The 13,580-nt window shown below is 42.0% G+C and overlaps 2 protein-coding genes across 3 annotated transcripts; one reads left to right on the top strand and one right to left on the bottom strand.

The window, feature by feature from the left end:
- The first annotated feature begins 4,339 nt into the window (after positions 1-4,339).
- Positions 4,340-8,050, top strand: LOC125967486 (low choriolytic enzyme-like). 2 transcript variants are annotated; one of them, XM_068650437.1, is made up of 10 exons: positions 4,340-4,403; positions 4,555-4,622; positions 5,513-5,546; positions 5,656-5,706; positions 6,294-6,443; positions 6,530-6,659; positions 6,938-7,116; positions 7,341-7,422; positions 7,650-7,774; positions 7,892-8,050. In XM_068650437.1, coding segments are annotated over exons 1-10 (870 nt in total). In that variant the 5' UTR covers positions 4,340-4,354; the 3' UTR covers positions 7,894-8,050. The 2 variants fall into 2 exon arrangements, with proteins under 2 accessions (XP_068506538.1, XP_049574599.1); XM_049718642.2 differs by lacking the exon at positions 7,892-8,050 and having other exon boundaries at positions 7,650-7,782.
- Positions 8,051-8,136: 86 nt separating this feature from the next.
- On the bottom strand, positions 8,137-9,667 carry LOC125967480 (uncharacterized). The gene is made up of 2 exons (XM_049718627.2): positions 9,067-9,667; positions 8,137-8,999 (listed from the first exon to the last, which is right to left on the bottom strand). The coding sequence occupies exons 1-2, from the start codon at positions 9,494-9,496 to the stop codon at positions 8,287-8,289; spliced, it is 1,143 nt and encodes a 380-aa protein (XP_049574584.1). The 5' UTR covers positions 9,497-9,667; the 3' UTR covers positions 8,137-8,286.
- Positions 9,668-13,580: the final 3,913 nt, after the last annotated feature.

The following is a 13,580-nucleotide window of genomic DNA, read 5'->3' as shown; positions in this document are numbered from 1 at the left end:
GTTCAAAAGTCAAAAATTGGTTTGTAAGTAGATGCAAAAAAATCGCGAGGCTCCTGTTTGTAGTGTTGCGTTTTGTTCAAGATGTCTGTCGTTGAGCAAGGAAAACAAAGATGTGGAGTAACAGTTGGTTCTTTATTGGCAAGATCTTGGGTTGTTTAATGGCGGTCAGTACACGAGGCACTGCAGCAGATGTAAAACAATGCCCACCCTCCAGGTCAGAAGCTTTTATACTAAGCAAAAGGCGAGAAAGGAAAAAGCTAGAAAGCAAGAACATGTCCTTATAAGATAGACATTTGCTCTGTTGGCGAATTACGAGAATGCTGACGTCACAGCTCACACTGGAAATAGAGCGCGGGTCCGTACGACTGAGTACATACACACACTTATGAGTGTGCAACAAGCTTTCTGACACGACTTCCGGGAGTAAATGCGCGTGCGGGCGTTTCCCCATTTACTGGTGAAATGCAGTCATTGCAGGGAAAATGACTCAAAGACTGTTCAATAATACAATTTATTCAGCTTTGGCGGGCCAGATCAAACGGCCCTGTGGGCCGGATGTGGCCCGCGGGCCGTGGTTTTCCCATCCCTGGTCTAGAGCATTTTCTATTCGGCCTCCAGTGCTTTGGAATGCGCTACCGATAGATATTAGAACTGCTACCTCGATAGAAACATTTAAGACAAGATTAAAGGCACATTTTTATGACATGGCATTTAATGAACCTGTGGTGGCCGATTTGGCTGGACTTTGTGCCCTCCTGGGAGTTTACGATCAAGGAATGTTTGAGAATAATCGTCAGTTTTTGTACATGTGAAGCCCTTTGAGGCTTGTGATTTAGGGCCCTTTGCCACTTCCACCCCTCACCATCCTCAGGAATGCTATTCCCACCACAGTCACCTTCAAGTTCCTGGGATCCACAATCTCCCAGGACCTGAAATGGACCGGCCACATAGCCTCTGTTTGGAAGAAGGCCCAGCAGAGGTTTTACAGCTCAGGAAGTTCAACCCTTCTCACCCAGGTCACGTCACAGTCTGTTCAAACTACTCCCCTTTGGACGGCAATACAGAGCACTGTACGCCAAAACCAGCAGACACAGCTTCTTCCCCCAGGCTGTCGCTCTGATGAACTCACACCACTCATAGAGACTCAGAGACATCACAATAGAGTGCAATAACATCCTGCTCTCGTCACTTAAATGTTGTTAGCTACCAGAATGTTGTCAGTCACTTAAATGTTGTACAGAAGCTGAGCTCAACCGGAGTCAAAATTCCTGTTTGGCATGCACAAACTTGGTCAATAAAGCTGATTCTGATATAAGTGTGCAGGCCTTGAGCTGGGAATGTGGATATATGTGGGCTATGCTTCACTGTATCTGAATAATAAAATGCCCAAGGGAGGATCTTTTTGCTCCTCTGTGTCCAATTATAGAAGCAGAGTGTCTATAGTGCAGATCAAGCCACATTTCTCTTCCTCACTCCAACACATTTTATGCCCAAGGAAACAGGCATACACATTGGCAGGATGATGAGTTTTATATTGAAAGCTGTGCTGTTTGCATTGAAGAGAATATATTGATCTCTTAGCATAACTAAACAATAAAGAGGAAGGAGCATTCTGCATGCATGTTCTTTACAAGCTTTTCATCTTGATCTTCACGGTAGAGAAAAATAAAAATGGTTTTATGCTCTCAGAATGATGACATTTCTGTTTTTAAGACCAAATGTAAAATTTTAACTACCTATCCAATTTTTGTTAATGAAATTGAGAGGTTCACCTCTTCCTCCATAAACTGTTTAGAATCACTGCACTTATTTGCTTTGTGACCTGTGAAGCTAGTCTAGCAAGGTTAGATTGACAATTTAGGTTATACCGTATTTTTTGGATTATAAATCGCAGTTTTTTCATAGTTTGGCCTGGTGTGCGATTTAAAATCAGGAGCGACTTATATGTGAAATTATTAACACATTATTACTTGATCACTTACACATCATATAGTTGGTAACTTCACATGTTATTTTCACTTTAAACCGCATGAGGGCGCACTTAGTTTGACCTTCTGCCCTCTGGGAAGAGGTACAGGAGCCTGCGCTCCCGCACCACCAGACTCGCCAACAGCTTCTTTCTCCAGGCTGTTAGGGCCCTGAACTCGCTACCCCCTTCTGCGTAGCGTGGGGCACTGTTGCGCTATTTTCGGGAATGTCTGCTGTACGCGCACTTGCTCCTTTTTTTTCTGCTCCTCTTATGTATTTATTTATGTATTTATTTATTTATTTATTTATTTATTTATTGTTGTGTTATTTATTCATTATTTATTCAGCACGCTTTTGTTATACTTGTTTACTTGTTTGTCTGTTGTGAGCCATGTCTTGTCACCGTGGGATAGGGGGGAACAAAATTTCGGTTTCTTTGTGTGTCTTTGGCATGTGGAGAAATTGACAATAAAGCTGACTTTGACTTTGACTTTGACTTGGCCTGTGGAATAATTGGAGTCGCATCTGACAATGAGTCTAACCTCAGTGCCGCATGTACTTCCAGAGTCAGCAGCGGCATTGTTTTCACAGAGGACGAAGATTTTGATGGATTTGATGATTTGTAGTGACACAGATGGTTTGATAAACGTGTGGTTTATGTTATATTTATTTGAATAACTGTTAATATATTACGCCAGGCACGTTCTCAGTTCCTCGTTTGTGTGTATGTAACATTAGCATATTGTATTGTTTAGTCTGTGCGTATTCATGTCTATTCTTGGTGTTGCATTTTGTCAAATATTAAAATTTTATGACTGATGCGACTTGTACTCTCGAGCGACATATAGGAAAATACGGTAAATGTAAATATAGTATTGCCGAGCAGTGGTAAGCTTTCACCAAGCACCCTCATTGAAGCTTACATACTCTCAATGTCAGATTAAATTTACATTGAATATATGATTCTATTGGAACATAGTTTCCACGGTACACACGGGAATCACACAAGCAGCTAATGTACAAGTAGCCAAATGTAGAAACAACAACAAAAAATCAGAACAAGATGGGACACTTGTCACTGCAGTCAGTAAATCTGAAAGGTATCAAACTATTCTTCATTTATTTGACTGCATGTCCGATGTGCAACACGTGTGTGAGGTGGTAAAAGTAAGTCTGTTCTAGACTGCATTTGGCGGACACAGACTGACTGGGCGAGGCTAAAATTGGGACGAAAACTGAGGGACGGAGGACGATGGCCACCTCTGGTAATCACTGAGCAAACAACCCAGGCCACTAACTCAGAGACCAGCTCTCCGATGCGTTAAGTTTTACGACGTAACTAGGATTAGTTACACATCTTTATATTTGATTACTTACACAATCCAAATTCCACAAACGTTGACTGATGTTAATTTTTTGATTGCCCTATTATGTTCTATGGTGAACATAAAAGTAATAATTTGTCTTTCTTCCAAGACAAGTAAATTACACATTACGGTACAGCACCAAATTCCTTTCACCCCAGAGCATTAATTATCATTTTAGGTGTCGGACGGAAGAGAATGAATGACACAAACAAAAATGATTTTTTGCTAATATTTTTAAATGTTGAATAAAAAAAAAAAATACATAGTTACATTGAATGAAAATGAATAAGGAAATATTTGTGGGAATTCTATAGGTAAAAATATGCCCTGCGATTGGCTGCCAACTGGTTCAGGGTGTCCCCCGCCTACTGCCCGATGACTGCTGGGATAGACTCCAGCACACCTGTGACCCCCGTGGGGACAAGCAGTATAGAAGATGGATGGATGGATGGATGGATGGATGGATGGATGGATGGATGGATGGATGGATGGATGGATGGATGGATGGATGGATCTTGAGTTTGTCATGTGCAGGAATGGGGCGGGGCAACCAAATGCAGCTTGGACCAGGGTTTATTGAGGGAATAGGGTGTTGGAGGAGAGGATGAGGGTAACAAACAAGCAGGATCAGGCAGGTCCAAGCAGGGAAACAACAAGACGGGCTAACGGGGCTGACTGACTAACAGAAACGAACTGACAGAGACAGAGTAACATGAGGAACCGCAAACAATCTGACCAGGAGTGACATGCAGACATGACTTAAATACTGGACAGGTATCGAGAGGTTTGTGACGGTAATTACAATGATGATGGGTAGACAAAGGAGGGGAGGGGCGAGTGCACAGAGATGCGAATGGAAACTATGACAACACTGACACATGGACCACTGGAGATGAGACGTGACAGTGTTCTTGGTAAGTGGGAAGTTTTGGTATGTTGTTCCGTACTACAAATCATAGAAACTTACATACGATGACTTAATTTGACAGCTGGAATGCGTCAGACACACCTTATTTACAATGTATAAAAGGCAACCACCAGGGACCACAGGCATACCTGAAAACACCGGTAAGACAAAATTGCTCTACTTTTAGTTGCTTTATCTTTCAATTCATCTCTCTCTGTCTCTCTCTGTCTCTCTCTCTCGCACACACCCATCACTGTGATTTTAACTTTTTAATGTCTGTTTTTTTTTATTATTATTTATCTTCATTTTTAGAAAATAGCAACACCATGACGCCAATTGTCATCACTGTTCTCCTTCTGTCTGTTGCAGCCATTTCTCCGGTATGATCAAGTTTACGAATTAAAAGTTTTTATATCCTCTGATCAATGACAATAAAGACATGCATTTAATATTTTTACTGATATACATTTTTGAATAATTGGCCATCATTATCAGTGACATGTTAACTATTTATAAGGAAATATATGGAAATATATATATATATATATATATATATATATATATATATATATATATATATATATATATATATATATATATATACATATTTTTTTTTTTTTCTTTCAGATATTTAATACCAAAATGTCTGAAGTTTTATGAAATAAGGTTTTGTGATTTAGGGCGGCTCGGTGGCGCACTGAGTAGCACGTCCGCCTCACAGTTAGGAGGGTGCGGGTTCGATTCCACCTCCGGCCCTCCCTGTGCTGAGTTTGCATGTTCTCCCCGAGCCCGCGTGGGTTTTCTCCGGGCACTCCGGTTTCCTCCCACATCCCAAAGACATACTTGGTAGGCCGATTGATCACTCCAAATTGTCCCTAGGTGTGAGTGCGAGTGCGAATGGTTGTTTGTCTCTGTGTGCCCTGCGATTGGCTGGCAACCGGTTCAGGGTGTCCCCCGCCTACTGCCCGATGACAGCTGGGTTAGGCTCCAGCACGCCCGCGACCCCCGTGGGGACTAAGCGGTTCAGAAAATGGATGGATGGATGGGTTTTGTGATTTGTCACATCTTCTCTGTGAAGAATTTAATGCTATTTTGCTTTTGTAGGATTTTTCTGCTATTGCAGTTTCCAGAAAAATTTATACAAATGTGTGGTCTTCGTCTCTTCAAAGTCCTCCTAATATAAAAATGATCAATTTACATGAAATGATTTGTCCTTTTACATTTGCACTGTTGTGTTGGACACTTAAGAATGTGATTGTTTTTTTTTCAGGTCTCAACAAAGCGCAATGGCAAAAAGAAAAACGGTGTGTACAAATTATTACTATACAATTGGTTGTTCGAGTCTCAGTGTGAACAATATGAAAATATTCTAGTGCTTTTTTTGTGATTGTATCTGTCCTTATTTTTTTCCAGAAGAGTCAGTTTCTAGAAAAATTGAAAAAGCAAATGCACATGTTAGACCAGGTAAGTGATTTCCTTTGGCAATGAAATGTAATGTATGTACTGAAATCTTTGTCTTTGCATCACAGCATATAACACAAACATTTTCCAAAATCCTATTTATGGGCAATAAAACCGACAATAAATTAATTGACTCTTTTCAGTTACGTAGTCAACCTAATATTGTATCACCATTTATATCTGGTCTATTCATGTCAATGTATTAAAGTTAGAAAAAAAAACCCGAAGTGGAAGCCTTTAAGTGAAATCGATGTAAAGTGTAAGGTAGCTAACCAATGAGTTTTAAATGTTAAACTTGTTTGCGATTTAATATTGCAAATAAAAATACAAGGTCAATGTGAGGCTTTGTAAAGCTCTTAGGCCATAAGGTGTAAATACTCTGGTATATGCACTCAAACATTTCAATCGAATTGGGTTTCTCATGTCGGGGGTATAACTTTCTTTTAACCGAAAATGGAAAATTTGGTAAAGTGTTAACCTCTGAAATATTGTCTACCTGTTGTGGAAACATTTACCTTATAACTGACTAAAGAAACTGTTCGACATGACAAATCACACTGTCTGAATCTCTGCTGTTTGTTATTCTACAGGCTTAAACCTGACATATGGGGACATCATGGGTGACATGATTGATGACGACGGAATTTTGAGGAATGCTGTCCCCTGCACCAGCAGTGGCTGTAAATGGCCAAAATCTGGAAACGAAGTCATAATTCCCTATGAAATCTCTGGCGCTTTTAGTAAGTCATCGTAACACAAAGGGTTGTAAACTATAGGTGTAACTTTGATCAATCAAACTTAGCAGTTCAATGTTCTATGCCTGCAGGCAGACGACAAAAGAGACTTATACAAAATGCCCTAAATGAGTTCAGTAATGGAGAGCGCACAACCTGCGTTCGCTTTGTCAAGAAGAGAGGAAGAGATAGAAACTATCTATCCTTCATATCAAACTCGGGGTAAGAAATACAGTTGCTAAAACTCACATTTGTTTTTCCCATTGATCCAGCTTATCTGCACAAAAAAGCACCTTCATACTTTAGTACTTTTGTGGTTGTTTTTTAGTGTGAAATCATTTCTTATTTTTGAGTCAGTAGCTTGCTTGCACATATTTTGCTTTAGTGTCATAAGATCACAGTGGGGCAACAATTTAGTAAAATTCTGTACAGATCTCTGACTTTCCATTTGGCTAAAAGTCAGCAAATCAATCATGATATCAATTGATTTTGTGTGCCAGGTGTTGGTCATACCTAGGTCAAATAGGTGGCAGACAGCCAATCTCCTTGCAGAGATATGGTTGTGTGTACAAAGACATTGTGCAACACGAGGTGCTCCATGCACTTGGATTCCACCATGAGCAGGTCCGCTCTGACAGAGATGATCACGTCATCATTAAATTTGAAAACATCATATCAGGTTAGCTTGCCTACAGACTTTTTACAGAATTGGTACTGGACTTACATGTGAACATATTGACTATGGTTCAATTTATTTACTATCTTCTTGGAAATGGCTGACGGCTAGTCCAAAGTGTATGCTACTTCCCACCGACTATAAGATGGGTGATGGATATTTTTTATTGGAATTTCATCTTACTGAAAGAAATTTGAATTAAATTATGGCTTTCTCCCTGTATGCAGGAACGGAACGAAACTTTCAGATTGCAAATACAAACAACTTGGGAACCCCCTATGATTTTGACTCTGTGATGCATTACGCCCCGTGAGTATATCTGTCCAACCATATGATCTATTTGAATCTAGATGTCCAACTGCTCAATGTTTCTGTTTTTTTTTTTTTTTGTTTTGTTCGTCTGTTGTGGCAAATCTATTTAGAAAATATTTGAAAAGATTACTGGTCATCCACAATGGGAAATTCCAGTTGACTTTCACCTAATTCAGCATTTTATGATTTGAAAACATAATAGGTTATTTAATTATTGTTTGTAGACGTGCCTTCTCCTCAAATGGTGAACCGACCATCGTTGCCATAGATAGTTCTATAACTAATTTTGGCACCGCAACAGAGATGAGTGCCAGAGACTATGATCTTGTCAATCGTCTTTATGAGTGCTGTGAGTAAACACTTTGTGAATCACCATTTGCTCCAAAAACATACAAAATACACGAACATCTGCCTAACTGTATAATTTCGCCTGTTAATTGCTGTCTGTTTTCCCTCTCACCATTAGAAACTTCAAGACAAACGGCGGATGTCCAAGTCTTGTTGAGGTCTCCGGTGGTGACAGAAAGAAATACTAATTTTAAATGTATTAACTGGTAATTAGTCATAACTTACAGTGATTTACATATATTTGAATCCAAAAATAAATACATTGTAAAGAGTTAAATGTGTGAGTTTTCCCTTTAAAAGATTCTCTGTAGAATAGGCCATTGGCTCATGAGGTAGGTGGACTCCAGGTTGACAATACACAGATGAGCTAACTGATTGATTTATTCGATGCAGTCAAAAAAATGAAAGAGCAAAGGATCACTCATTGCCTGCCATTTTCTTCAGCATCTTTGGCTCCTTGGCAATTGAGGAAAGCAAGGACATGCCACCAAGGGTCATTAATGGGTCGTGTCGTTAAACTTGTTGCAGCATCAAACAATCCATGCAAAATGTGTTCCTCTGTTTTCTTTTCGTCCAATCGTTGTAGGTGGCTGCCCGCTTAAACAAGTCCCAGTCAGTGGTGTCGAAGCAGTCACGAAGTGCATCGGAGGCACCCTCAGGCCACACTCGAACCTGCCTCCGAACCGGCCTGGATGCCTTTACCAAATGTCTGTATGCGGGCAAAAGCAAAACGGTGAGATGGTCAGAAAGCCCCAGATGGGGGAGGTGGGTGGCTTTGAAAGCTCCCTTTTGCGCCGAGTAGACTAGGTCCAGGAAGCTGTCTCCACGTGTCGGAAAAGGAACATGCTGGTGAAGCCTCGGGAAAACAGACTTCAGGTTGGCATGATTGAAGTCTCCAGCGAAGATGGTGAAACCGTCAGGGTGCGCTGTTTGCTGTTCACTGACAGCCTGGTACAGTTCACCAAGCGCCGCGATCCTGTCTCCTTCGATGTTGGAAGGCGGGATGTATACCGCGACTAGCAGAATCGCGGTAAATTCCCTCGGCAGATAAAAAGGACGGCATTTAATGATCACAAACTCCACAAACGGCGAGCAGTGCTTACATACCACCACAGAGTCCCGGCACCATTCTTCTCGGATGTAGACGCATATTCCACCTCCTCGCGACTTTCCCCCTCGTACAATGGCACGGTCCGCCCGATAGCACGCTAGCCGCTCCAGATGCACTGCAGAGTCCGGAATGTTGTCACTCAACCAGGTCTCGGTGAACACGAGCACACAGCAGTTCCGCACCGTCCGGTTCGTAGACCTCAGCAGGCGAACGTAATCCATTTTGTTGTCCAGCGATCGAACATTGGGCCAGAAGAATGGAGGGCACCGCCGGTCGCGCTAGGTTGGCCTTCAGCCTGGCCCGGACGCCTCCGCGCTTGCCTCTCTTCTGCCTCCTCGCACACCGTTTCCGACGGCTCCCAACCGGGGGAGGAATAGCGGGTGAGGTCGGCGACGTTTCAGGACGTAGCAGTCCGAGCGCCTTTAATGTCGACACTTCAAAGTCCAGAACGCCGCAAAACCCACTTCTGCCGATGTCAAGCAGAACCTGCCTGCTGTACTTGTAGCACGGACGAGACGAACACACAAGACTGTCGGACGAACACTCATTAGACGAACAAATCACCGTACTGACGGCACAGAGAGTGGCCGCTGCGTGTGCACGCGCCGCCATCTTGATTTTGATTGCAGCATCAAACAATCCATGCAAAATTTGTTCCTCTGTTTTCTTTTTTGTCTTTTGTGTTTTTTTGACGTCTTTATGTTTTGCATCCACTGTGATGTCCTACAACAATAGGATCACTGAGGGCGGACCTCACCAGTGTATAAATAGTGTTAGGGTTTACAGCTTATCTTGATCGTATGATTATGTTGGAATGTAGACTAGAATTATTAACTTTGTTTAAACCTTTTACCTTTCCTTGACTCTGAAAAGTTTAACCATTCGGTTGTAGAAACTTTCCAAATGGTGTGGAAACATTCTTCCTTAGTTAGTCATCTAAAATGCCCCACTAGTTTCTATTTCCACGACCTTGTAAAACAATGAGCTGGGACCCTCCGCACTGATTAACCAGTTGCTGAGGTGACCACCAAACATGTCCAATGTCACCACCACGCTGCTTGTTCTCAATAAATATGCTCTTGCAAGAGGCCTGAACCAGACCTCATTCGATGGTTCTCCATTTGCAACAGCTTAAGAAGGGCATACTGTCTCCGTGTGGTTCTTGCAAAAATAAGCGAGAGTGAGCACCACTCTAACATTTTGGTGCCGAAACCCGGGACTCTCTCATACCCGCCATCTGACCGACGGAGGACGACACGCTGTACACCGTCGACGGGCCAGCATCCATTAGCCGGACCTGGTAAAGAAAGACCTGGGAAGGAAATTCTTCGCTGGGCCAGCATCTTAGGTCTGCCTTCATCTGGCAGAGGTGGATTGACGGGACCCAGCAGTGCAACGAACCAGGGGACAAGTAAGTTAAAGCCCTAAAGTTGTGTTGTTGTAAAACATGTAAAAAGTTAAAGGTGCACGAGAGATACGGCTTTGGTTTGTCCGAGCTATGAGATACGGCTTTGGTTTGTCTGAGCTATGAGATACGGCTTTGGTTTGTCCGGGCTACGAGATACAGCTTTGGTCTTTCCAAGCCATGAAACAGCTAGGATTCTAGTCCCCATGGAAGGAACAGTCTAAGAAAAAATAATTTCTTTTTCCTAATTGAAGAAGGGCGTAGATTCTTTTTTTGTACGTTTTTCCAAGCTGATTGGGAGGGTTTTACACCCATCCTGGATAGGCCTAAAAATAAAAAGCGCTGGAGTTTGTGTGGTTGATTGTGTGACTGGTAGGATCATTTGACTGCAAAGAGAATTTGTTGAAAGGTCAATTTAAACCTGCATTGAGGATCCTCAAAGAAAGACAGAAAATTTTTGAAAAGAAAAATTGTATAAACCTAAAAACAATAACAAAAAAATATACCAAATTAAGATGGGAAATAAAAACGGTAAATCCCTAGCTCTTGATGGAGATGAGAAGTACATGACGAGTATATTTCTTAATTGTATGCAATACATGCCGAAATGGAAGAAAAAAGTATGGCGTAGAAGGGAAGTTGAAAGTTGAAGTGTGGAAGATAGTGGTTGAAGTTTTGGAGGAGAGTGTGGCAAGGAAGAAAAAGGGACTGAAAAAGAAAAGAAAGGAGAGAGAATTGAATTGTGCTAGAATGTGGTTGAAAGTTTCACAAGAGAGAAGAGAGCAAATCCAAAAGACAAAAGATAGAAAGATAAAAAGTGATGAGGCTGCGACTATGTTTGTCAGGCCGGGAGACAATGAGGCCACAGTGCGCAGGCGCGCTGTCCTGGCCGCAGCTCAAGCCGAAGCTGAAGGCGTAGCTCAAGCAGAGGAGCAAGAGGGGCCTTCCGCTTGTACGCAAAACTTGTATCCAAGTTTAACAGACCTGCAGCCTTCCCCATATAACAGCAAAAAAGGTCAGGGTCACATTATTAGAAGTCCTGTACAAACAAGAGGTTTGACCACTGCTGCTAGATTTTCCCAAAATTTTGACAATGTTGATGTGTGCCCAATGATACAGGTGCCAAACCCTATTTAGGGGAAGGCCAACCTCCACATACATATGTTTTTATTTATTTTTTATTTATTTATTTTTTAATTGTATTTATTATATATATATATATATATATATATATATATATATATATATATATATATATATATATATATATATATATATTATTAATATATTAAATATTTATTTATTTATTATTTTTATATTTATTTATTTTCAGGAATGTCTGCTGTACTTGCTCCTTTTTTTTCTGCTCCTCTTATTTATTTATTTATTTATTGTTGTGTTATTTATTCATTATTTATTCAGCACACTTTTGTTATACTTGTTTACTTGTTTGTCTGTTGTGAGCCATGTCTTGTCACCGTGGGATAGGGGGGAACGAAATTTCGGTTTCTTTGTGTGTCTTTGGCATGTGGAGAAATTGACAATAAAGCTGACTTTGACTTTGACTTTGACTTTTTTGGCCATGGACTTTGGAAGAGGCAAGAAAAGCAGTTGAAGACGTTACCCCTGTTGCTGAAGACCCAGATAAATGGGCAGAAGACATGGCTGGAATCATACATTCCTATAGACTGAATGGGCATGAGGCAGGAGAAGCTGCAATGTCCTCCTTGGAAAAAGACTCGGCAAAGGTTAGAGGAAATTATACAGGTAGAAATAATCAAGGGCCTTTTCCCTATCCCGTTGAAGGAAATCAATTGGGAGGGGAGTATGCAGCACAATGAAATGATCTTGTGCAAAGAGTGAGAACTATATTTAAAAAACGAGCAAACTCCACTATCAAAAGCAGGTTGAAAAAATGCATGGAAACAACAGGCAGATCTTGGCGAGAGTGCCTAGACTTAGTGAAACTCTATATGAGAATCACCCCCATTTCAGAAGGGCTAACACCTTTTGAAATCATCCATGAAGACCATATAGACTACCTGTGTTCCCTGCAGATTTGCAAAAAGCAGATGAAGAACAGTCCTTGGCAGATTATATGATCAGGACGGTCAAACTGAAAGATGCGTCAAATGCAAATTTACTGCCGCCTGATCTTTCATCCTCACAGGTCGACAACCCCATCAAGCCAGGAGACTGGGTCTACATCAAGGTCATCAAAAGAAAGAACTGGGCCAGCCCACGGTGGGAGGGACCATTCCAAGTCTTCCTGACTACCCCCACCGCAGTGAAAATTGCTGCACTGCAAGCTACAGGGATTGCTGGACCCCTCATTTCGGGGTGGTGGGGAAGTCTGACTACAAAGGGGTGCTAGATGGATCCTCTGCTGTGTTGTGGTTGGAGCGTGCTATGGATTGTGGGCTCATCTGAATGGACCAATTGACAATGTCAACCATGGAAAAAGATGGTCACATGATGAGAACTTTGAGGACTGGTCATGGGACCCCAGAAACCCATACAAAACCAACACTTGGTACAGGTACGTCAAGTTCACTGTGAGATCACACACACAGGAGGGTAGCTATGTGTGTTCCAAACGTCCTCCTTTCTCCACACAAGTTCACTTGGAGGCCAGAGCAATGAATGTCACTGAAGCGAAATGTATGGCATCCATGGGAGGAGTTGGATATCAACACCGTGCTGTCACAGTAAGTGATACCGACCCTTCCCGCCCTGGACTTCTAGACGGTACCTGTGATCAGCTTTTCTGGACAAATCTCAATGTGACATTTAAAGGACGAACATTGTCGGAAGTGGCTTACGCAGAGAGACCGGCTGGAGTGAACTACACCCCCCTGGGAGCTTTGGACATTACCGCTGAGTGTCAAGATAGGAGAGCCATTTCAGGTGGTGAGGGCTCTCCCACCGACATGGCTGCACCATCAAACGGAACATACTTCATACAGAATGGCTGGTGGCTTTATGGTCACAAGGTTTATCCGATGCTGCCCGCCAACTGGACGGGAGTGTGTGCACCAGTGTGGGTGACAGACCACACCTACAGGATACAACATCATCAGCTGACGACAGCACACAACTCTTCCGGATGTCAACGCAGGGCTCTTGAAACCTTTGACCCTCATGACCCTGTCTGAGGTGCGAATGTTCCAGACGACCATAAAGTATGGTACGTCTGAGACAAAGTTGTTCATGCGCTTCTTCCTTGGATCGGAGTTGGAAAATAATCACTCTTCATCGAGAAACTGAACTATCGTTTTCAATCCTTTGTGA

The sequence above is a fragment of the Syngnathus scovelli genome, chromosome 4 (genome assembly GCF_024217435.2).
Source record: "Syngnathus scovelli strain Florida chromosome 4, RoL_Ssco_1.2, whole genome shotgun sequence".
In the NCBI taxonomy this organism is placed as follows: Eukaryota; Metazoa; Chordata; class Actinopteri; order Syngnathiformes; family Syngnathidae; genus Syngnathus; species Syngnathus scovelli.
Note: the sequence above shows the minus strand (reverse complement) of the source record. Positions and strands in the feature narration are given on the sequence as shown.

Bases quoted from the DNA above. Each gene is read 5' to 3' on its own strand.
- LOC125967486 (XM_049718642.2), top strand. From the start codon at position 4,355: ATGTATAAAAGGCAACCACCAGGGACCACAGGCATACCTGAAAACACC. The intron at 4,404-4,554 runs GTAAGACAAAAT...CTTCATTTTTAG, and splicing joins AGGCATACCTGAAAACACCG to AAAATAGCAACACCATGACG. The intron at 6,660-6,937 runs GTAAGAAATACA...TTTGTGTGCCAG, and splicing joins TCCTTCATATCAAACTCGGG to GTGTTGGTCATACCTAGGTC.
- LOC125967480 (XM_049718627.2), bottom strand. From the start codon at position 9,496: ATGGCGGCGCGTGCACACGCAGCGGCCACTCTCTGTGCCGTCAGTACG. The intron at 9,000-9,066 runs GTGCGGAACTGC...CGGACTCTGCAG, and splicing joins TGAGGTCTACGAACCGGACG to TGCATCTGGAGCGGCTAGCG.